This window comes from Aptenodytes patagonicus, chromosome 2, assembly GCF_965638725.1.
Source record: "Aptenodytes patagonicus chromosome 2, bAptPat1.pri.cur, whole genome shotgun sequence".
NCBI classification, from domain to species: domain Eukaryota; kingdom Metazoa; phylum Chordata; class Aves; order Sphenisciformes; family Spheniscidae; genus Aptenodytes; species Aptenodytes patagonicus.
The window spans coordinates 48,601,531-48,627,024 of NC_134950.1; the positions used below are offsets into that span (position 1 = coordinate 48,601,531).

The 25,494-nt window shown below is 34.4% G+C and overlaps 1 protein-coding gene across 1 annotated transcript in view; it reads left to right on the top strand.

Annotated features, from left to right (window-relative positions):
- CCDC178 (coiled-coil domain containing 178) overlaps nucleotides 1-25,494 on the top strand; it is a 197,725-nt gene that overhangs the window by 114,218 nt on the left and 58,013 nt on the right. The window contains 1 exon segment of the mRNA XM_076328954.1: nucleotides 16,036-16,185. Within this exon segment, the coding sequence (XP_076185069.1) occupies nucleotides 16,036-16,185 (150 nt within the window).

The window sequence follows — 25,494 nt, forward strand, 5'->3', positions numbered from 1 at the left end:
TTCTTCACTGTGATCCATGTCAATACATACCCTCTATCAGTCTAATTTTATGATTAAGGCATTGGACGGGCACTTAAGATATGCAAGTTATGTTCTCAACTGTACATAATGTGTAAAAATTAATTGGATTGTGGTTTGATTCCTGTTTGAAAAATTGAATGGAAAAATAATACTTACTTGGTGCAAAGAGAGGTCTTAACACCAAAATCCTCAGGTTATTGGTAATGCAGCAAAAATGTTGTGGTAATAACTGGAAAAACCTGTAGATAAATCTAGCTTTTCTCTTTCATTGCACAGAAGTCCTCTGCCATTCTATTCCTTTACAGTCTTCCATAAAGGCAAGAAAGTCTTATGATCTCATGAAATATATGCTAAAATAAGAACTGAACTTCATCTTCGGAGTTTTACTTTTCTTTGTATCTCATCATATACCAAGAGCAGTTGTAGGTTTTAAAAGGGTTATAAAGTCATGCTGGAATTGATCAGAATTATTTGTATATCTCTTTGAATGATTTATTCCTAATGAGAGGACAGTTAAGCATTATGCGAACAGATCAGGAACGGTGGTAGGTTTCCTAAAATCTTGCAGATATGCTGGTATTAGAAACTTCACGGCACCTTCTCTAAATTCAGAAGCTCAATACACTGTCTTCTTGGTACGTTCTACACCTGACAGTAGATTTGTATGACTTGTACAAAAACTGTAACATGTATGTACTGTTCAAGAAAGTGCTATGCTACTGTCTTGCAAAGGATTTTTAATAACTAGTTGATCTTTCAAAAGCAGAAAGAGTTTTGGGAGGCCAGGATGTTATTTGCCTGTAGTAGTGTTTATGAGTATATGGCTTTTAGACTTTCTTACTCACTCCTACTCCCTTCCCTCAAAGGTAGCTCTTTTCCTCAAGTGTTATTGGAAAAGAACTGGGGACAAGAGGCATATGGGGATTTTTATGTGATACCATGCTAAATAATGCTATGCATTAAGTGTTCCTTGTAAGTTCCAGAGATGTAATGAACCCCCAAGTATATAGATTTTCAAAGACAATATACTCTGTGAATTACAAATAATTGCTGTCCTTTCTCTGAAGTTCACATAAAATGAATTGAAATGATCCCACTGAATTGCAGAGCAAAACCAATGGGTGTATTTTCAATGGTTAAATTAAAATACAAGATAACAGCAAGAAAGAGTTTGAAAATAGAAAAGCTGTGTATGTCATCTTCATTAGGTAGTGTAGGAAGAACTAGAATAAATTAGTGGACTTTGAATGGCATGTGAGGAATAAGCCATTAGACAACTCTTTAGCTGTACTGAAAACAATGAACAAATAGGTTATAATTTTATTAAATTTTTGCCATGTCATTGTTTTGATGTGTGTCCTGGTTTCAGTTGGGATAGAGTTAATTTCCTTCCTAGTAGCTGGTACAGTGCTGTGTTTTGGATTTAGGATGAGAATAATGTTGATAACACACTGATGTTTTACTTGTTGCTGAGCAGTGCTTACACTAAGTCAAGGACTTTTCAACTTCCCATGCTCTACCGACTGAGAAGGCTGGAAGTGCACAAGAACCTTGGAGGGGGCACAGCCAGGACAGCTGACCCAAACTGGCCAAAGGGATGTTCCATACCATATGACATCATGCTGAACAAAAAACTGGAGAGGTTGGCTAGGGTGGGGTGGGGGGGGCTGCTGCTCGGGAACTGATTGGGCATTGTTCAGTGGATGGTGAGCAATTGCATTGTGCATCACTTGTTTTGTATATTCTTTTATCATTATTATTATTTTCCCTTCTTTTTCTGTCCTATTAAATTGTCTTTATCTCAACCCACGAGTTTTACCTTTTTTCCGATTCTCTCCCCCATCCCACTGGGGGGGTGGAGTGAGTGAACGGCTGTGTGGTGTTTAGCTGCCTGCTGGGTTAAACCACGACAATATGATATTAGTGTAAAAGATAACACATTTTTCTTATACATTTGCACAGTAATAGCATATAGTAGAAATTATGTTCTCTAAAATAAGCACATAGTAACCCCTGTGTCTAAAAGTGTTGTCTGCAGACAACAGTCGTAAAAAATTTAGTTTAACCCTTAGGGTTTTTAGCACTTTTCTTTGGCTGTTTGTATAGTCTGTACTGTGTTATCATGTAATGCCACCAAATACATTGTATTTCAGATATTAGTGATAAAGATTGTAACAGTTGTTCTGAATATGAAAAAATACAGTGATCTGTCATAACTGAAGGCAAAGTTTTAATTTCATGCCCAAGCATTCCTTTAATTTCATGCCAAGATTCCTTTTTTCTCACATTTTATCTTGCCTGACCTCCTCACCTGTCATGGCTACCAAATATTGACTTCTTAGTGGTACATTATATGAAGTGTATCTTACCCTGTTTCAACTCTGGTAATGATTATCATTCCATGAGCATCAGAGATATTCAATGTCTGTATCCTCTGGCATCAGTTGTTAGGTGGTCAAATATCAGAAATCTATTACCCTCCAGTTATTATAGATAATGTACTGTACTGAGACATCCTCTCTTACTTGTGGGAGGGAGGTGACATGAGATTTTGACCATTCACCATTAAAAACAGACTTTGAAAGAACTGCACTGTAGTACTGAGCAATCTAATATTTTGATGATCATCCTTTTGTCCAGAGAGAAGAACCTAATGTCCAAGAGGAGCAACCAGCTGGGTCAGCATGTTGGTAAAGGTTATTTGGTTTGTAAAGAGGCCAAAGAAGCAGATCTTACTCTGGTCCTGATCTACTATGAAACAGAGATTGTTTCAACTATACTGATTGAGGGACAAAGGAAAAGCTTTCTTTTTTCATAGCTGGAGAACTGAGACTAATATGACTATCTTCAGCTTGAATCAACAAATTAATGCATTCATACTTAGGTACAGTACAAATGGCTATCCTAATTTTTATTATAGTACTACAGAACATGGCAGTAAAATCTTTTCCCCCTAGCATGTAGAAGAAATAGTTCTTCCAAAGTCAGCAAAGTCTAGTTCCTGCAGAAGTAGTCTCATGTGTGACAGTTCCTTGATAAGGAGTGAGGGGATAAATGCTTCAGACCTTTATGACTCATCTACCACAGATGATGTTCTTTCCAGATAGGAAGTAGCTGTCCTATACTTCTTCTTCGTTCCTGACTTTCACTTCAGTCACAGAGTCAGTATTTCTATTTACTTTTTCACACATCATACCTGTAAACTGAGAGTGTTTTCCACTTTGACATCTAGGGAATTCTTTGCTTTTGTACCAGGAAAACTAAATTCTTAAGATGGTGCACAAAATGGTTTGTATTAATTGTGGATGTGGACATGGACTTCTCTGCATGAATACATAAACTGAATATGAAATATGTCAAGGTGTCTTGTGAAACCACCCAAATAGAGTCTTTTGCTGTCACTGGAATGTGCCCATCAGAGCTGAAGCTGTATCAGTGGCTTTGCTAAAAAATACCTCTATTCCTAATGTCTCCTGAAGCTTTATCTATATTCTTATCAACCACTGCAGCAATACTGAGGAAGACTCAAAGCTAATGCAGCATGTGATAGAGTGATTCTATTTGCTTCAAGAACTCGGCAACTGCTCCTGTGATGATTGTGGATATGGGAACTTACTGCTTGGAGCATTCACATTATGAATACGTACATCACTCAAAGATAGAAAAAGGTAGCACTTTCTGATCACTGAAGTTCTTCAGGTTTTGTAATCCACATATAAACTATTCTCATCCTTATATCCCTCCTTTCCGATCCTTGAACAATTTCCTTTTTTTTGTTGGGATTCTGTAGTAGAGGAGTAAATGACATTGTGTGTAGCTCCCTTTGCTTTGCCCATTTATGTGCTGACCATGTTCTCGTGATATTGAGAGAGAAATCTTCTTTAGTCATAAGTGACAGCGCATCCATACACTGACAAGGGTAAAAGTACATTTAGAAGGTATTTCTCAAAAAGCTTTACTTGCTGATAGTTGCCTTTTTTTAATCCTGGTTTTGGTTCTAAGATTATTTGTAGAACATGCTGGTTTGTGCTTTTAGGTTGACAGTCATAAAACTCAATTTTGGCTTATCCAAAACATGAGAATGTAGTTTCTTTCTCAGTGGCCGTGTCTGTGACTTCGGTTGTGTTAACTACATTTGAAACTACAAGAATGAGCAAATTAGACTGGGTTAAAATTTTTATGTAGAACAAGTACAACTATTGTACCATTGCTATAGAAAATGACAGTTCTGAAATGAATGAGCAGTGCTAAAAACCCAAACAACTGCAGAAAAGCAGGGACTTTGGTATCAGAAAAAACAGCTTTCTTTAGAATTACTATTATATCATTATTACATCTAAATATATCCCAAAGTCCAATGACAATTAGTTTGAATGGGCTATTTATTATATGAATGCTTTCTATAATATATTATGAATATAATATATTTTAAATTATAATATACATCTATAGAAACAATAATAAAATATATCTCATTATTTAAATACTTTCTGAACTGCTGTTTGGTGAATTAAGTATATGGATAAAAATGTAGAAAGTCTGTGTGTCTGTATGCATGTTATAGTTACTTGCTTAGAAGATATATGAAATACCCATGTTTCCTGTTTTATGCAGAAAATGTCAGATTTCACACATCTGTTGAGCTGCGAGGATTCTGTGAAAATCTAATGAGGAAAAATAGCTACACTCAGTTTAAAATATTTGCCATTGTTCTCCTTGTTTGTTTATAAGAGTTACTGTAAAACGTTATTCTGATTTGAAAAGTTCCAGTGAATATACTTTTACCATTATGTGGGAAAGTATATTTCTTTTCTGAGCATTACCAGCTTTTTAAAATGAGTGTTTAATAAAGAAGCTTTACTATTAATTCTTTAACAATCCCGTGTAGTTAGTTTGCATAAAATGTTGCAATTTACAAAAACTATTATTATATTTTCATTTTACACAGTTACTGCACTAGATTTTATGAGACCATTTATGATTTGAAGTTTGGCTTCTCTGAGACTTCATTTAAATGGTGACATATGCTATACAGTGAGCATCCAGCAGAAGTTGTTATAATCTTCCGCATCCTAATGTTTGTTGTCTGATGTTGGTATTTCTTGGCTTTTTTTTCTCCAGTAAACGTTGTCTTTACATTCAGTGGCCAATGACAAAAGTGTTTTGGAAGATAACTTCTCATGAAGCTTGACCGTATTCTACCTTAGGTTTGGTGTTACTAAGTGGGGAAATCCTTGATACCTTTTGTTTAGCATTGCACTGCACTGTGGGCAATATGCATGTGCAGATACTTTTAAGGACATTGGTCCCCTTTTTATATCTTTGTTTTTTTTCTAGAAGTTAACCCCTCCACACTGACCTCAGAATTCTTACACTGAAAGCAGGCAGAGTCTCCAGCATACAGCGCCTCGACTCAAAACCTGTTGGATTCTTCTTTTTTGGATTCCCAACCATCACGTCTTGTTTCTTGGCACTCTGCACATCTTGCTGTCTTTATGTGATTGATCTGATTTGTGTGTACTGCATCATTTCTGCTGTTTATATGTTGGGGCCATCATAACATTTATGTTGTAGGTTTTAGACAGTGAAGGTTTGCATAAAAAGACAGATCTCAGATTTCACCCTATAGAGGATAACGGAAAGGAAAACTCCTAATCTCTCTGTTTCATAAACAAGGAATTTCTGCCAAGGACTTTCTGTAGGGTAGGGAAATGAGAATAAGGTAATGTCTCAGGTTTCCAATTAGCAAGATTTTCATATGGTAGAGAGAGCCTGAGGTGCAAACGTAATTGTACAGACAACCACAATATTGCATTGACAGAGATCTTATTGATCTATTTTACCTAAATGCCTAACTGAATAACTGAAGTTCTGGTATTCTATTATATTATAGTCATAATATATTCTATGTTTAAAATTTAACTTCCTTAATATTTAAGGGTATGGGATACTTCTGAGGTTTTTATTGAGAAAGGTGGTAGATTTGACACAAAAATTAATTACTTTTAAAACTGTCCATTAAAAAAAAAAATAGGTGGTGTTCAATTTTTCATTTTATGTTTAGTTTTGTTCGGTGAATGTTTTCTAAACTGCCCTTTTCAAAATTTTAAAACAGTTTATTCTAATTGCAGTAGAGAGGAGTGGAGATCCATTCTCTGTTATTTAAAAAATCTGGAAAACATAAGGTAAGGAGAACAAGTTTTTTTCTGCTCCCTCTTGAAATGAAAGCGAGGTTTTCTTCATTGGAAAAGATTAAAAAAAAATCTTTTAAGGAAGTTTATTTATTATAAAAATTTCAGTAAGTGCTTTAAAAGGCAAAATTAAGTCTAGTTTTCTTAATTATCTCAATATTGCCTACAGAAATAATAAAAGTAAATAGGTCAACAGTTCTCCAACATCAGTTACTGGATTTCAGAATTCCATGAGAAACAATGATTAGGATCAAACTATATACCCATACAGGAGGTCCTATGAGAATATCATAAAAAAAAATCTAGAAACTGAACTTTTACTATGGATGTTTGAATGGACATGACTACAAAAAATGCAGTGGTCAAAAAAATTTCAGCCAAGAAGACGACTGGGTGTCAGTCATGTGCATTATCACTATGGCAAAGTTCACGGAAGCCAAATGGCTTGTCAGTGGACCAAAGTACGTAACTGAGATTAGCCAAAATACGTTTCTACAAAATTTCATTTAGAACATTACTTTAGAACAAAATACCAATGTTGATTACCATCAAGGGATTAGTTAGTGCTATTAATTTTTCAAAGAATTATAAAAACTTCCGGATGCAAAGTCTGAAAGCGGATCCCTCTAACTGTGTGGAAATTAAAATGGATGAATTTGCAATGCCAGAATTGAATGCTAATATTTTTATGGTTGGCTACAGTGTTTGTCAAAATATAATATATTATTCTGTAAAATCCACTGTATTTTCCAAGTTTCATTTAATGAAGCAACAAAAGATTTTTAAATTTCCAATGAATTTAATAAAAAATCGGCACAATTATCCTGTGAATCTCTTTATTTGCACTTTTCTGTCACTTCAGAGGGACTGTAGTCGTATGGGAGGTATGTGTAGGTAATAGATATTGTGTTGAATATTACTGTTTACTCTTTTGATACCTTTCTCACTTTAATTTTTACAGCTGTACAATTGAAAGAACATTTGGTTTTGCATTAGCATCTGAATAAGGAGGTTTATTATTTATTTGCTTCATCTACTCTGCATAGTGCCATTAATGCAAAAATATTAGTCTTTGTAATGACAAAAAGAAAGTGTGTATCTAATGACCTTACTGTGAGTAATTAGCCTTCTCCCCTTGTGATGCAGAATTGTCCATCCCTAAATATATAAGAAAATGGAGAGCCTTTATAAATCTTTAACTAGTCATAATGAAATAAATAAATGGACATTCCCATGCAGTTTCATCTTTTCCAGAATAGCACTGCAAGTGAAGTTCTCTCTTATAATATGCTCTAAAAATATTGACAGGTATATATAATCAAACTGTGATGATATAGAAGAAAAATTAATGATGCAATAATAGGCAAATAAGTTTGTGTTTAACAGTCTAAAACTATGTTATGCAGAAACCAGTAATGAAATCATAAACTCTTTTTTCTTTTCTTTTCAGACAAAACATATAAACCTAAGGTATGGAGGAGGATGTAGGATTGGAGTAGTTCTTAATTCTATGTAATTTCAAAATCCCTTTTATACTTATATCAACTTTAACCTGAGTTTTGCATTCCGTTATATTTATAGACTTTATTCCAAACAAGTAGCTTTTACTTTTCCTGAAATAAAAACTTTCTGTGTGGAAAAGTCTGCAACAATGAACCTAAATTCAGTGTTAAAGTTTTAGAGTATATAACACACTTCGAAGGAGCATTTTTATATTTCTTGTTTCCACATTATTCTCAATAAACACAAATGTTGGTTTTAAAGCAAATGTATTTTCCAAAAAAATGTAAGCATCTGTTGTGATATAGAGTCATTTTGCTACCAACTGCATAGGTCTAAAGAATTTGCTTTTTATCTTTTCTGGTCTTTGAATGATTGATATTTTCTTCTATTAGCATTCAGAACCAACAGATCTGATGAGATCCTCTTCAATCAATCCCTGATTTACTGGCACTGTATATCATAACAATTGTTTCCAATTAACTTGTAATAAAATCTCTTAAAGTTACTCTTTTCCACAGTTAGCATCAAATCCAAGATGTGTTTGCTCTTCCTTTTTGTTTTATAGTCTGTTGTCATTCATGTCATTCATTGGACTCGATGATCTTAGAGGTCTTTTCCAACCTTAATGATTTTATGATTCTATGATTCTATGTTTTCTGCAACAGCAGTGTTATTTATTCAATTTCTTTTTGTCTTTGAACTTTCACTTGTGTTCTGCTTGCTTTAATACTTCTTTATTTTTCACTTCTGTGGAGTCACTAATTTTCTCTTCGGCCTTCTGAAGCTATATTCCTGACACCACTGGTGGAGTCAGTGACCCCTACTACCTGAAGGCGTCATGCTTGTACTTCCAGTTCAGTGCTTTGATACCAATCTGTTTCCATGATATCGATAAAGAAAAGGACTGTGACTTACTTAAGTGACATACCCAAGTTGTTGCCAGCAAATCAGTACTGAGCCCTACCACAATCGTGGCACCAGACGTCATGAAGATCTGTCTTCATCAGTTCATTTTCTTTATCTTCTTACATGATGCCAATTCTTCAGTGTGCTTCCCAACACAATTTTACATTTTTTTCAGGAGCTGTTGAAGAGAATTACCAAGACCTTGAGATTGATCTCATGTTGGTTCAAGACAGGAACTTTCCAGTCTCCTCCATGTCCCTTGAATTTGCCTATACATAAGGTGTACATGCTTAACATGTATAAGCAGTGCCAAATTCCGGTTTTGCAACGTGAAAACAGAAAATATCTGGTCGCTTTCTAAAGATCTTGAATATTGCTTTTCTCCTTCTGAACATTCGTGATCATGACTGATCACAAAATTGAAGTAGAGGCAAAATTTTAGCCCTAGACAAAGCTCTCTTGACCTTGATTCTTTCAATAAGAAAAACGTATTTGTCTCTTATCCACAACAAAATTACTTAATTGTCAAGCAGCACTATTAAGGTACATTTCTATTCAGCAGGGCAGGGACAAACATTTCAAACTTTTGATAGGCGTGAGAGAGATACTTAAGTCTTTATGTTCTGAAAGACAACTAGTTCTTCTAGTTCAAAACTTCTTTAAATGTAGCTATTCACAGACCTGATAATGGAGCATATGCAAAAATCTCATTGAAACCATTAGAAGAATAATTCCAGAACAGCCACTTCTTGACTTTCAAAGAGGTTGGACTCCACAAAGCAAAAGTTTCCTCCCTGTAATCAGGGTTTCTTGACTGCAGATAAAGATAGGACTAAAAACGCTTAATCAGTTGTGAGGTCTGTTCAAATCTTTTTTTAACAGCAATCAATTTAAGACACTGCTATTTAGCCAGAGCCATTTACGGTTCTTTTATAGGTGTTTTGATCACAGGTTGAGTCCCCAAAATTCTGTCAGGAGTAGCAGGTCATCATAAGGTAGACTGCACATGTGCTTCTGATTCTCTGCTTTACAATTTGGAGGTAGACACCTTCATGGGAAAGAGCCCAACTAGATACTTTTTTTTTTTAATTTCACATCTGAAAAATCAGTGTCACTGCATACCCTGTAGAATGGACTGTTTCCTGGCCTTGCAGCTGGTCACTGTTTTACCAGTTCAGGCCTTTAGACTGGTAAATCCTTTGATTTCTCCAAGATTTATGCCTTTACTTCATTTCTGGGGCTCTAAAGAAGGTTGAAGTGGGATAAACTTAAATATGTCTAGTACTTCAAATTTTTGCATCCTTTTATTTTTTCTGCACCAATATAATCATGGATAAAGGGTACATCAACATAAAATAATCTTAGAGTATTCAGATCTTATTCTACAACCATGGTCTCTTTTTAGTGTCAGTACAATTTAGTTCATGTGCCAAAAATAACTTTGGGGAGGTCAAGAATATTCCATACATAGAAAAGACTGTATATGAAAAAATAAAAATATATTTCAGCTTTGGCTGACATGAAGAATTATGACCCAAAAAGTATTATATACTATTTATTTTTGAATACTTGTAAGGTTAAAGCAGACAGGTTTGTGCTTATATTTGCTGATATTATATTAGTAGCATTTTTTATTATTATTATTTTAGCAGCATTTATTATTTGTTTAACTTGCCATCCATGGAAATTTTCTCCCAAACATTTAATGCATATCTGGTTTTATTCTCCATATTAATTCTCCACTTGAATCTTTATAAGAATTAAACTTGTTTTTTTCAAAACTGTTGGAACTGCCATTTGGAGTGCTGTGTTATCAATGAAAGGCTACCTGTAGTTATTGTTACTTTAGTTTGCAGATAGGAAAAAATACCATCTGTCAGAAAACATTTTACACCATATTCCTACTGAAAGAGTAATTAATTTGTTCCAAATTATTCAAAAATACGATCTCTCACTTCCCTCTGCCAATCTGTGTATATACTTAAGAGTGCATTTTCTAAAATTCCTCCCAAACATAATAAAGCAAAAATTCATGCCATGGATGTAAAAAGATATTGTCTTTCAGATAAAGAGTTAGTTTCAGTAACTCCGGGCTATGTGGGTTTTTTTCTTTGGCTGCGGATACAGGGGAAGACCTGTTTCAGCTCAGAGACTGTCAAAATCTATATTAGATCAGTATATAATATCAACAACATAAATCCCCTGACTCACGTTAATGCTCAGCAGGGCTCAGCTGTTTCCACTGTGTACCTTAAAAGTGTTGCAGTTCTAGAGATTTAGTGAGTAGCTGCGTGATCCTTGGTGCTTAAATAACCAACCATCAAATGCTGGTGGCAGCATCAACAGAAGACCCCATGGAAGGAGACTGAATCAGTGATTATATCAGCTCAAATTATGTTGTAGCTTCTGTGACTTGTAGAGCCCAATCTATTTGCTAATAAGCATTAGTTGCATCAATCGATCCTCAAACAGGGGAAAAAACCCCAACACCTCATGCTTGCTTTACAGTAACTTTCTTTTCTGTAGCTGGGGGTCTGTACAGTCAACTGTATTAGAATGACTTTGTGGCACTTGGTATCACCATGCTCTTTATGCCCCGGGAAGGGACACATATGATGTGTAACAGATGCTACTGGAAAAACGTTGCTAAACTCCTCTGGGGAAGCTCTATGGAGTGGGAGGGGCAGATGCACATGAACACAGTAATTTTAAGATAAGTTATTTCTTATTTTGCTGTTCATATTATGAACAGGATACTTTATGCCTACAAAAGAAACAGTCATTCCTGCCTGGGGAAACCAATTTCATTCCTCACAACATCAAGTTTAAGAAGTATAACCAATTAAAATAGATCCTTTAATAATTAGTTTATTGTGCTGATGCACCTGATTGTCAAAATCAATTGTTCTTATCTTTCAAATAAAACACTGCTGTCAGAGTGACCATTCAAAATGATGATTGACCCGGTAAACCACAGGGATTTATATCATGTTTATAGGTATATCATTATGTGGACAAAATCATTGATCCTAAGATTTGTCTCTACAATTCTTTACAAACTTTTGTCACACAAACATGGAACCATAAAATAATTCTTGGATCACTTGCAACACAAAGTGATTGGTATTAGTGTACATAAAAGGATGGCAGAATAACATGAAACACATTTTCTCTGTGCTGCAGACAGCAAGTATCCCTTGCTTGTCTGTAACAGTCACGGCTAGGTTAGTGGTGATCTCTGTTTGCATCCTAAAAGGACTGAAATTTAGTTATTACAAGAAATTCTGTACGGTCTGAGGTACTGGACTGATAATTCATCATTGCATTACATGGCGTTGCATCTGCTTTCCTATTGCCTAGTTCAGCAGCCGTTGCGCTAACAATTTCTTGATAGTTTTGAGGAGGGCATTTAGTGTTTTTATTTGTTTTCTTGCTTCCACATATTTTATTATCTCAGTATGAATTTGTATTATAGCAGACAGGAACTGCACTTCAAATGTGTTCAGCAAGCACACAAAAAAGTGTTCCAGCTTCCTGCCATTCCAGGAAAACAGAGACACTTCCTGGGCTGCTGTGTTGAATAAGAAACATAAAGAGGAAAAAGTATATGTGCTGAATCAGGTAGAAATTTCCTCTAGCCCGGTATTCCACCTCTGGTACCAGATGTCCAGGTAGAGTGTAACAACTGAGCAAGCATGTTGTAATACTTCCCCAGAATAATCACCAGACTTTCTGATCTCTTGAGCCCCAATTTTTTTTTTTTATTATCTAACAAACCTCAGTGGATATTTCCTCCTAGAAATTCTATGTCCCTTTTAAATCTCTGCAAGTTTTTGATATTCATAAGAATCCACACACCTTAACTACACATAGTGCAAAGAAATATCTTCTTTCATTTGTTTTTAATATGGCCTTTCCTAGTTTCACTTGATTTCTCTACTCTGCAATTCAAGTTTCATTTCATGTAAAAGCCTTCAAGAAATTCTCCTGAACTATACTTTTTTCCCACTGAAGAAAGTAACATCATTTGAATGTAGAAATGTAGAAAATGTCTTCCCATATTTCAGACGTCAGTTCCAGAATGTTTGAAGAAGCCGAACGTACCTGTAGACAAAGACTGATGTACCAGAAGTCTTTGATTTCAAGTTTTGCTGAAGAACAAAAGAACAAGCACATGAATCGTGGTGCTTTTTATCAGCTCACCAGTCTACAAATTCAGAAGTTTGAGTGCCAGAGATAAAACAAACTCAGGATTGCCTACTTAAACATCTTACGATCAGTTTTAAGATTCATATCCCTGTTCTCCTAGAACTGGAGAAAGAGGCGTAGTGTATATTCTAGTGTATATTCTGGCATGCCGAGTTTGCTCAGAGTTTGACCGTTCGTCTCTTTCATAAAGATAAAATGCTCTTAAAGACTTTTTTTTCCTTGCCTACATTCTGGGAAATCCTCTGTAGAAACATCAATGAGTGACAGTCAGGTATTTAAAGGATGTACGCTCTTTGCTTTCTGAACCTCAGCTCATCTTTCAGAGGAGTGAATTAGAGAAAAAGAACCATTTCACTTTATCTGTCTCAGCTGACATAAGCTGTATGGTGAAGCAATTTTTGGGACTGGGCAACTAGTATAACTGGTCATGTGGACATAGCCACTGAGTCTTATAAAACTGGAGAAGGTTATTTTCTTTTCTTTAGTATGTTGTTATTCTTTGTCAAAATGTCTGGGCCATTTTAAATTATACAAAATAGTAGGACTTCACTCGTTTTGTACTCAGGTATCTATACTGGTGAAAATTACTATATTGATGTTCATATTCTACAAGCAAACTTTTCTGTCATTTTCCCATATTCCTTACATATGTGAAAGTACTGCAATGCTGAAAACATTACTTGTTTGCAGGTATTGAATGCTAACATATTATCATCAAGCATTGTATGTTTGTTAAGGAAGGTATCAGCCTGAAACACAGGTTTTACCTCTACCCAAAGAATAATAAAGGAGATAATCACATCTTCTTCACTAAATTCTACATCTTTCTTTTTATTACTTTGAGATTTCTGAAAGACACATAGCATTTTAATATTGTAATGATGTAGAGAGTGACAGTTCCGTACAGGAAGAATTTTTTTATCTAGTTGCATAACTACAGCAAGTTTCTAGCCAAAGTTTTCAGAAATTACATGTAAATACAAATACAAAAATGGGTATATCTTGATTAAGACATCGCATAGAAAAAGGAGTAAAATCACCATTAATATGCTAACTGTCTTGGGAACTCCCAAAATTCAAGTCGCTCCAAGGGATGGCTAGGAACCTGTTCAGGCATGCTACTATTTCCCTAGGATAGTTTTGTCTTTAAAAGGTGAGAATCTAAATTACCCACTTGGGAACAGATTCAGAAAACATATGGATTCTTCAACATTATCATGGTGACCCCAGAAGAACTTAGACTTTATTAGTCCACTAATTCACAGGATTTTTTGAGAGAGACAGGAGATACTAAAGAAAGGTTTGAATTTTAGCAAAGTTCCCTAGCCCTCCTGGGTTCTGGGCAAACTTGTAGCTATGATACAGTGCTAAAACGTTTGTTGTTTCAGAAGTGTACCCAGCATGTATTTATGTTGCCCTTCCAAACAGAGCTTGAACTAGCAGCAGCAGGGTCTGGTTCTTTCAGAATTCACATATAAATGTTGGCTTGAACCTTCAACCGGTGACCTGGGAAAATGAATCTAAATTCCTTTATGCTCAAAATATATTTTTCCTACCTCGGACATGCATTTTTTGACTTAAAAAGTAGTCTGTTGAAGGGGAGAAGAGCAGCAGGGAGGTAAACGGAAGAACATGTAATATTCTTCTCTCAAAAATAAAACAAAAATTATTTACGATTCCTTTCTTTGGATTTTGGTGAGGCAACTACTAGGACAGGTGGTTGCTCCCCACCTCCTGTGGTAGCATTTCACTCACAATTTGGGACTGTCAAGTCAGAGGGCTGCCCTCACTCCTGCCGGGTCGACAAGCTTCATCCAGGGAGCAGCCGATGGCAACGTTTGCCCCAGCTGCTCTAGCCGTTCTGCTAGCTCTGCTTTTCTGCAAGGGTACCCGCAGCACATGGGATTACAAATAGTCCTCTTGTATAAACTAGATTCTTAAGCAGACTCTTCTACCTTTAAAAGCTTTTAGACTATAGCTTTTGCATTAGAAGACTTTGAAATGTGGCCTTAGATTAGGGCAGCCACTCATCACATGGACATTTGGGCTTAATTAGTTGGCCCAGGCTTCTACGCACTCTCATAATTGTAAACTCTCCTCCACTACAGTTTATAATGTGCACGCACTTTTTAACAGAATCACAACAGAACCCAAATACAACAGGCAACAACATATGTAAATTTAGTAAGTTTCAGACTTGCTCGTTGGGGTTTTTTTGTGCCTCTCTCCTCTCTACTGGGTAGCACTGTCATCACTAGCCATGATGTTTTAAAAATGTATTTTAAAGATGTACATTTAAAACATATTTGAAGTAATATTTTGAAATGTGGAAATCAGCCATCCTGTTCTATAGTTATGAAATTAAAAGAAATTCTGAATGTCAAAAGTCTCTGAAATTTCAATATTCAGCTAACTCTATGGGTAAAAGTCTACCTGGGCTCCCCTTCCCCAAGTGCTTTTTAATGGAAAAATAATGAAAATGAAAATAGAATTCCTGTCAAAAATCAATTTAAAAATTAAATCAGATTGTATCTTTGTAACATAGATAAAATACCTTAGAAAATTGTGTGACTGTTGCAAGATTATGTATTATAATCTAAGGAAATTCAGTCAAAATCAGATTTAAAGGAATGGAAATTTTTCATATTACAGAAGCATATATTCCAAACAACCTCAACTTCACCTGGTAGCAAACTATGAGAGTCAAAAATTATATTAGTCTTTAAAATCAAGTTAATCAAATTGGAAACATTAAAATTATTAAGAAAATACGTGAGTATTGCATTGTGTCAGTTTTACAAATAAGTTGGAAAATGAGAGTTTTGAAAAGTAAAATGTGGGTGAAGAATTTGAAGTATTCTCTGGCAATTAAGACAAGATAATTTCTATGCAGAAAGGTCTTATGTAGTAAGGTAGATAATGTGTTCTTTTTAGTACTTTCTACTGGAACTATATACAACATCATTTTCTGTACAAATAATTTATTAATAATATTTACTTCAGTATAAATATATTCAGCAAAATCATAACCACTTGAAATTCATTTGCAGTTTTTCCACTTGTTTCACTGAGACCATAATCTTGTCATCTATATTTTGCAGATGTTCATAAGTGAATGAGTCAGGGAAATTGTGGAAGTGACCTATAATTTTATTTTTTAGAAAGGTATTTTACAGTAAGTGTAATGAATTACTTTTCTTTTTAGGCTGCTCTGGAGTAAATCATTAAAGAAAATTGATGGTTAGCTCAAGAATATAAAATATTTCAGAACTACTACTTAAACAGTAAAGAAGACCTCACAGAATGTTATGACAATAGAATCAGGGTGGAAGCTGCCGTTACAGATCATCAGCAGGTAAAGTGCTAATATCACTCATTCAATTCATTTATCTCATCTCTAAAATTCATTTGATTAATGCAGCTACTTAATAACAATAGAATACTTGCTAGCAATACCTATCACCTGAATTCTTATTTTCTTCTTGGCTATTTCACACTTTCTGTATTTTCATGTTTTTGCTTGCTTGCTTTTTTTTTTTATTTTTACAGAGCAGTTCATGTAAGGATTCAAAATTCATTATTCACGAATTCCACTTTTGCACCTGATATGTATTTATATTTGTATATAAATATATTGTGCAGTAATTAAAAGGTACCTTACCATGCTCCATAAAACACTTTTTCTGGAAATTGTGAGTTTTACAATAGCTACCGTCAGACTCTGTAAACCTTTAATTTAGAAAACAGTCAAATGAAAACAAAAAAAGGTAAAATCTAGTTTGAAGAACTTCCGTGATGGAGGTATAGTGGCCAGGTGTAATATTTTGACTAATTAGTTACATTTAAAAGGATAGTTTGGTTTTTTTTTTAGATATAACAGTGAAACCTGTGGAACCTGAGTCAAGTGATGTTGTAAAACTTTGTTGTGGAAATGTAATGTCAGTTCACAGAAAAAGTCTTTTCTGTTTCTTTCCTTTGTATTTACAGATAGCTCTCAAAATACAAGCCTATCAGTACCAACTATAATCAATTAAATATTGTTCAGATATTTTAGTCAGGCTATTTCTTGCTTGCCTTTCATGTCTATATTTCTGAAAATTAATACGCATTTAAGTTGTCATGTTCACAGACCTTACGTTCACATCAACAAATTTCAGGTAAGAACCCTTATCAACTTAGGTCATTTATGCAGGAACCAGGTCCCAATATATTGATATTTCAGTCCGTTCTCTAAAAGTATGGTGTAGAAGTCTTCAAATAAATAAATCAGATGTGAAATTAAGATTATTTGCTAGTACTTTATTCCTATCAATCCCTTTTATGTCTTATACCCATATCTTCATCCATTGATCATTTCCTCATATACTACCTCAGTTAATCTCTAATTTTAAAATTCAGTGTATTCAGTTTGTTCCTGTCAAATATAAACAATATTCTTGTTAACTACATAGCCCTTCTATATTTCAAGAACAAAACTGGTTTTAAGTCATATATTCTTAGGGATAACCATATTTGGAGAACAAGTTAGAGATTCAAAACATAAAAAGTAGAAAAAATTATTGCCTATCTTTCTTCATCAAATGAGCGTCAATTATTTTCTGTCGATATGATACCAGAGGCAATGCTATGAGTGTTGAAATGTTTTCTTAAAAGGACTGGGTTCTAGAAGGAATTTAAAGTATTTTTTCTGAATGCAGAATTAGGGCATACTCTCTTCAAACCTCTCTACAGAAGAATATATCTATTTATTTATAATAATATTTATTTATCATCTGGACCTCTTATTTCTTTGGATGTAAGAAATCAGTCTTCTACATTCTCAGAATTCAATAGTTCTTGGTAATATTTGTGAAACAGATTTCCCGCTTAACAGTTTACCTCTTCTGGACATAGTATGGATGATATTATCATGCATCTCAGTGATGTAGTCTGGAAGCGCAGAAAATTGCAAATGAGTTGGCATATATTATTGTTTTTTTCCTTCTCAATTTGAATACAATAAAATAAACATAGTAAAATATAGCAAAATAGCAATGCAATACCAACAGGACCTAGTTTCATCAGCAGTGCTATATAATCATTTGTTTGGCTTTTAAAAATCTTGTTTATGAAGAAAATGGTTATGAGTATGTTGCTATTCTATAGGAGCTTATAGTCAGCATTACAATACATATACCTAGCTTGTGTTAGAAATTATTGATGGCAACGTTTAGAATTTCTGACAGTCCTCTGTGCCATTCAGCAGCAGTATGTGTATGGAGAAGAGAAATTCTATTCACAATATTAATTTGAGGATTACAGAGACAACTGATCTATTTTGCTTTTTGATAACTCTTCACTTTGTTAAACGAATAACTAGTCCAACTATTGAAACAAAATATTTCTACCATTATCACATAAAGAAAGTATTTAGAAATTATGGCAAAAGGAAAAAATATGTTGATTACATACAGCTCCTATAAAAAGAAGCTATATTTTCTTCTTAGGTTTTTGCTAATAAGCGAATTACAACTGCAACAGAAAATCAATTCTGGAGGAGTGTCAAAATAATGATTTTTCTAGGTGCTGTGCTATATATATGCATTACAGTGACATGAACATTCGAGAAGAAGAAAGTGTGTTCATCCTTACCTAAATCCTGAGAATTTTCTTCCCTATATATATAATTACTCAAAATTAGGAGCCAGTTTTTACAAATGCTAATGTAAAAGGCAAATTGCCTTTTTTTTTTTTGGCATAATTTTAACTGGATATAGTAACTGCTCTAACTAATGAAGTAGGTTTGCCTTGGGCTCCTAAGTAGCTGCTTTGTTCAGCCGCTGAAAAGGCTCTATCTTGATGATGGCTGAAATAATGGTTTGGTAAAATGAAGTGTTTTGTCATGACTTTGTAAGCTTCTTTGCAGAGGAAGGTGCCCTTATTGAGTGGAGAGGATATACATTGCTGAATAGAGGGGCTATAGCCATAGAAAGCATAATACCTTCTTCTTCATATGGAATGCAAAAGCATGCTCTTACAAGGAGATGTGTTTTCTTCCTATTGCTATCCATATGAGGTGGATGAGAAGAGGATTTCCTCTCCCACTGACATTTTCTGGATGTTGGTAACTTTTCCTCTGGATATTTAAGGAGATCGTAGCATGCTATAACAGATAGTAGCCTGGTGGATAATACACATGCAAGTTTCGGGTTTACTGTGAATGAGAAAAGCATCCTTGCTTTCATAAATTCCTGTGATTAATGAAGAGTTACTCTACAGCACTGGTAGTATGATGCTTTTGTGTGTGTGTATAATTCTACTTCTGCTTTTGTCTTCTTAACTCTGTCCAATTATTATATTATAAATTCTTCATTTTTAACTAATTCCGTGAGATTTTATGTTTTTGTTAAGCTTCTGAAATCAAAAAGCCAGGTAAGGATCTCTGCTTTAACTAAGAAGAGTTGAAGTTTCTAAAGTACTTTTTTGTGTAAGATGTTTCAAAAAGTGATTCCAATGAACTCTCAAGGATCAGAAACCAGAGGAGATTAAAAAAAGAGTCCCAGGAGACTCTGTGGAGAAGAATGAGAACTACCCTGAAGAACAAAGAGGAAAAGGGGAGTGGAGGGGGTAAGGACAAGAGGAAGAAGCTTCATAGAAGAGAGGGAAATCTGCGTAGGGAAGAGTGAATGCCAAAGGAAGTATCAGAGAATGTACAGGGAGGGCAAAAACTCTATAAATAGAAAAATGACAGAAGTGGGTGGTCAGAAGAAAGCAGCACTCTTGATTGTTGGTAGTGTCCTGCTGTAGGGAGGAACTTAGATTAAGTGATCTAAATAGAGAATAAACTTTCTGTGAAGTAGAAAGAAATACATAATATGACAAATGTAAGGGTGATGATTCACTGCTTTCATCAAAATTTAAAAAAAAAGGAAAAGCTACAGTAAGTTTTATATTTTATATTTTGTATTTTATAGTGTGTATGTTCCATTAAAAGTCTATTTGTCAAATTGTAACCTCAGATATTTTCTTTGCTTCTGGTATAAACCAGAAGACCTTGGTTCTTAAAGACAAGCATTTCAGACGTGTTGTGGTACGTATAAGCACAATATCATGCATGTGAGAAAACTTTTCTGGCTTCATTCATATTTACAGTGCTGATGTTCATTTTTTCAATATTCCTTTTCTCTGCAAGAATGTTTGGAGCCATCGGGTTTTGTGTTATGAAAAACAAGCAAGTCAAGCTTAAAGGGGGATATTCACTCTAGTGTGTTTGAAAACTAAACTCCTAAATGCAGATATTTAAAAAATTCTGAGCTAGCATTATGTTCCTTTGAATTAGTATAATATTTTAAATCACTTTCAAGCATTTGAAGGTTTTTAAACCATATTCTTATTGTGTGCCAAAGACTTTAGAATCTGCTAATGTTCATTTGTAATCCTATCTCCAGACACTATTTTGCAGAGATTTCAAATGACTGTAGAGATGTAATGGCTATATGACTTTGAGATGATGTTTTGCTTACCTAATTAATTTCATATTTTTAAAAAGTGTCGTATTTTTTGATAGCTGCTGGTCAGACCATAAATACATAATATTTAGTTTCATTAACAAAAACTAAAATATTTTTTCTGTCTGCAAAGACACTTTATTATATATATAATCACTACCACAAAGCATTTATATTTATCCTAATGTTTAATTTAATCAAATATCAGTGCAGTCTGATACTCTTATTGTCTGTTAGCTTACTCTCTTTGAGAAAGATGCTTCCCTCCACAAAGACATTCTTTAATTTGGTTTCCCTCATATATATGTTCCACTGACCGATGGCATGTCTGTCATGCTGGATGTGCTAGCTTCATTATAGCATGAATCACACATTTACATTTTTTCTAGATGACATTGGAACAAACTCTGGTGGATCTTGACATTATCTTTAAATACATTCTATTTAGTACCTAATATTTTCCCTAAACATTTGCTTTTGAGAACAGTTACATTTTTTTTTATAATGCTGATAGATTATTTGTTTTTATATGCATATTTTGATGTGGCAAAATCTTGTGTGTAAAAAATTTGTAGGTTTGTCTTTATGAGGTGGACTTTCAGTAACAAAATCTTGCCTAATACAGCTTCTGCCCTGCAAATATGTAACAGCATTTTCTTCCGGAAATCTCAGTGGGCTAGCATATTAGCACCAGGAATATGATTATGCATGAAATCCAAATCTAATTATTTACCATATCTTTCTTTTTGTACTGAACAATCTTAGAATATCTATTCCATGAGTAAAATTTGATACTTCCAATGTATTTTGCTAACATGTCAATGATTGTACTGTAGACATAGGTATTTGTTATCATAGAATCATAGAATAGTTTGGGTTGGAAGGGACCTCTAAAGGTCATCTAGTCCAACCCTCCTGCCAAATTACTGTTCTCATAATGAAATTAGAGTTGATTCCTGCATATAAAGGTATGAGATGTCATTATATGTTAAGAACCTATTTACTTGAATCTGTCCTTAACACTGCAAGTGGCACAGTCTTACAAAACTTTGGTAATTGTTTTTGTTCACATAACTTCTATTTAAAAATAGTCTCTGTGCAAAATATAATTGGTTTAAAATGTAAGTCAAATATTCATTCTCGTATTCATGAACTGCTATCTTCAGGTGGTCACATTATCGTAAGAGTTTGGGGGGAGGGGCCTATTGATTTCTGTTTCTTCTTTTACTTTCTGGATAACTGACATATTGCAGTAAAACATATGTAGGGTCAATTCATGCTGAATAGTTATTAGAAACCATGATAACAAAAGCCATTACACTGCAGTTCAGTTTTGACAGTAAAATTTCTGCAACATTATCACAAATCCTCATGCATTAGTGCAATGATCCTTACTATAGTTTCATATTAGAATCAAAAGACTGCTGTAGCATGCTTGATACAAAAAGTCATGCAAGTCAAGTGAAGTTCTTTTATGCTTTTATAGAGAACATATTTTCATGTCTTTCTCATGCATGTATCCGACTATGAGCCCTCTTGGATATTTCTGCCTTTGGTATATTGCTCATCTGGGATATAAAGGTTTTAAAAATAATGTCCCTGTTGTTTAGAAAGACCAAACAGAATATAAAGTAAATCTGACAATGGACACATGTCGTTTAGGCAACTAATTCCTTCTGATTTTGTTGTTCCCATTCATTGACCTAACTGAAGAAAATACTGTTCTCATATAAACAAAAAAATAGTTTCTGTCTCTAAAGTGTGCTTTTGCTTAGGCAGTTCACTTATCTAGAGATCTTGGATTCCTTCATGTCTTCACAAGACTAATAGTGAAAGCATGGATAAAACCATGGCAAAAAATGGTCCCCCATTCCCATTTCCTTACAAATTTTAAATGAAAAAAAATACTGTCAAGGATTCAGTGTGAAAGAAACGAAAATTATCATAGAAGAAATATCAGACTTGTTATCTGTTTTTAAATTAAATGTTTAACCAGCTTTCAGAGCTGTCTTGATGAGGAACAGAAATGGGTAATGGAGCTGGCATTTGTTTTTTGCCAGTATAACAAGACTAGACAGTAGCTAGTAAGCAAAAATGTGTCATTTCCAGTATTTTTAACTGAGGTTCTTTCTGCCTTTAGACTTTTAACACTATGGTAAGTTGGCAGAATGGCCAGTTTCATATGAAAACACGAGGAAAAAAATGTATCTTCAGTAAGCTTTTTATTATGCAAATTTACTAAACTTTCTTTGAGCTAATTAAACAATGTAAGCATCAAGCTAATGTTATAATTAAATTTGAATCAATAAGTTCAAATGACTCAATCAGAAAATTAATACAACAGGCAGCCAAATCAAATTATTAGTTTGATAGCAAAAGGAAGTTATTGAGATAATTTATAGAGAAGTGAGTCTCCTTTCCATATGCATCAGCCATATCAGTGGTTAGTCAGGTTACAGTTTTGTTGCATAGGACAGAAGCAGTCACAGAACACAGTGATGTCTGTAGGACTTCAGTGTTAGATCCTACAGTCTCCCAGAAGGTGGTGTCCCATTACAGGAAGTGAAACCTCTTTGTTTTTTTCTAAAAGAAATATAGAAATTTGATAATTCATTTAGATATTTATTTTTAAAATTGAGTGTTCTCTAATGCCTGGCAAGAAAAGATGAGGAAAAAATGCTTTTTTTCCTGTATATTCATAGATGTTTCAGGATACTTTCCACCTTTTCTGCCTCAGTACCACCTGTGGTATCACGACAAACAAGATGAATCAGACTATTCCAAGTAGTTGTAATGGCTCAGGTTTCTTACAGTAGACAATCGTTAAATAGGGGGTCATGGGTGGCGATGCCATTATGCACAGACCTTGATTTCATGAACCAGCAAGTTTGACTGTAGATCAAATATTCCTCCAGTGCTATATTGACAGGAGTTGATGCTAAAGAGGTTGTGATGTCAGCTTTTAAAAGCTTTTTAAACAAAAAATATCTTTTGTAAAACTTCAAATAATTTAATCAGTAGAGGTTTTTTCATGTGTTGAATTGCTGCATATCAGTAACTTAGAGGCATATCAATAACTTAGAGGCAAAAGATCAAAGAAACTTGTGTGAGCTCAGTTCTTCCACTAGCAGCTTTTTACCTTAAAGCATAACCTTCTTTTTCATTATTTCCTAATAGAGTCTACCTTTAATTATAAAGAATATAATTGTTTTCTTTTTTTCCCCCACATCCATATGCTTCTTCCAGACTCTATTCAGCACAGGCCAAACAGAATAGGAAAAGACAGACTGGGGTAGCACCTCTTTTTCACTAACCAAAGTAGAAAGAGATGGATATTGTTAGCATTTCTTCTGCTAGACAATTCCTTCTAACATGTACATAAACATTAATACGCCTGTATGCACACATTGCAGGAAAGACCTGGTCTGAGATGACCACTCCTCAGTCAGCTGGTGGGTATTTTCATGTATCCATGAAAATATTGTTTAACTAGGAGACTTAGCTTTGGGCAAGTTTTGCAACACACTTGCCTTAGGAAGTAAACCTTACTTTACCCTGATCCTAGTGTTCTGAGATTTTTGTACCAGGAAGTCTATGTATGTGTGCTGACTTGCCCTTAATATAACACTGGTTTGTTCTGTAAGACTTCACAGAGATGTTAGAATTATTACTGAGTCACAAATAAATTTATTTAATCAAAAAAAGGCAGAATCAACAGGCAGAATAGCTTCCATTATTAAATTCAACTCCCCCTCCTTTTTTTTTTTTTCTTTAAAGTTTTTACTTTCTTTCTCTTATTTACACATAAAGTAGGCAGGTTGAATGGTTGCAGAGTAGTAAACAACTTCCTGAGGAAAAGTTCAAAAGTTCAAAAGATATCCATATCTTATTTTATCTACTTTACATGTTAATTTTTAACCACATGGATTAATACTTTGAGATTTAGATTCTTATTAGCTACATAAATTCACGTTCTTTCACATTTACTTCAAACTTACATTAAGAGCATCATTAAGGTCACAGTGTTATAGCTTAATCTTGCAAATACTTTATAAAAATATTTGGTGTCAAAATAGCTTGACTTAGCATTTAATAACTGATGGAAAAAACTTGCAGCAAACAACCAACAAAATGTTCTAAGTTAATAAAAATCATACTTCTGCTTTCCTTTTTAGCTCATAAACAAAATGGTTAGAATCTTTCAGGATTATAAAGCACACCTACACTGTAACTGATCCCAAATGCCTTACTAGGGGTACTTACGTTAAGTCTTATTAGGCCTACATTTTCCATGCTCGTACGCTTGAAAAACTAGAAAATTCTTAATAGTTTAACATATAAGATTAATGCGCCTTGTTATGCAAACTGTTATTCTAGAAACTGGTAGAAACTTTGTATTGCACCTTCTTAAACCCTTCTGCTCAGAAAGGATTAAAATAGCACAAATCAGCAAGAATGGTCTCAGCTAGAATTAGCTGGAAAAAGTTTGACAAAACAATTCTCAACTGACTGTGTTGAACGTCCGTGTGTATTTATGTGTACTCTGAACCAGTCGTGTGAAGATATGGCTCCAGGACCTCTACTGGAACCAGGGCTTTAATAGCTGTAGCCCATGGAGCTGAGGCAACCGGCTTGCAGTTTTTAAGTCAAACCTCTCTCTGCAGTTTGGGTAACTCCCGAGGACACTTGTCCTGGTGAGGCAGATTGTGGCAGACATACTATTTGAGGAGTTTGAGGACAGCGATCTGCCTGATAGTCGTAAAGATAGTTGGGAAAGACCTATGGCATGCCAGGTGTCCAGATTTCTTGAGTGACACATTAAATTGACATAGAGATGGGAAGTCTTGATGTCATAACACCTTTTCATTCTAAAAATCATTTTTCTTTTCAGTTTTCATTACTTCCCACAAATTTAGATCAGTTATGAAACTGTTATAACTCTTGAATCTACCAGAGATCTCAGGGAATATATTTCATCATAGAAATACTATATGTTGGTATTTTTTTTTGGGGGGGGGGGGAAGATATTCTAAACTTTTGGGTTCACAAAAAATTTTTTTTTGCATTTTCTTTCAATTCAGAATGGGAAAAAAAAATTCCAACGATGTGCTGGCCAGCTCCAATCCTACTACGTGCTCTATAATTTACAGTAATTATCTAATTAATTTGCTAGAGGT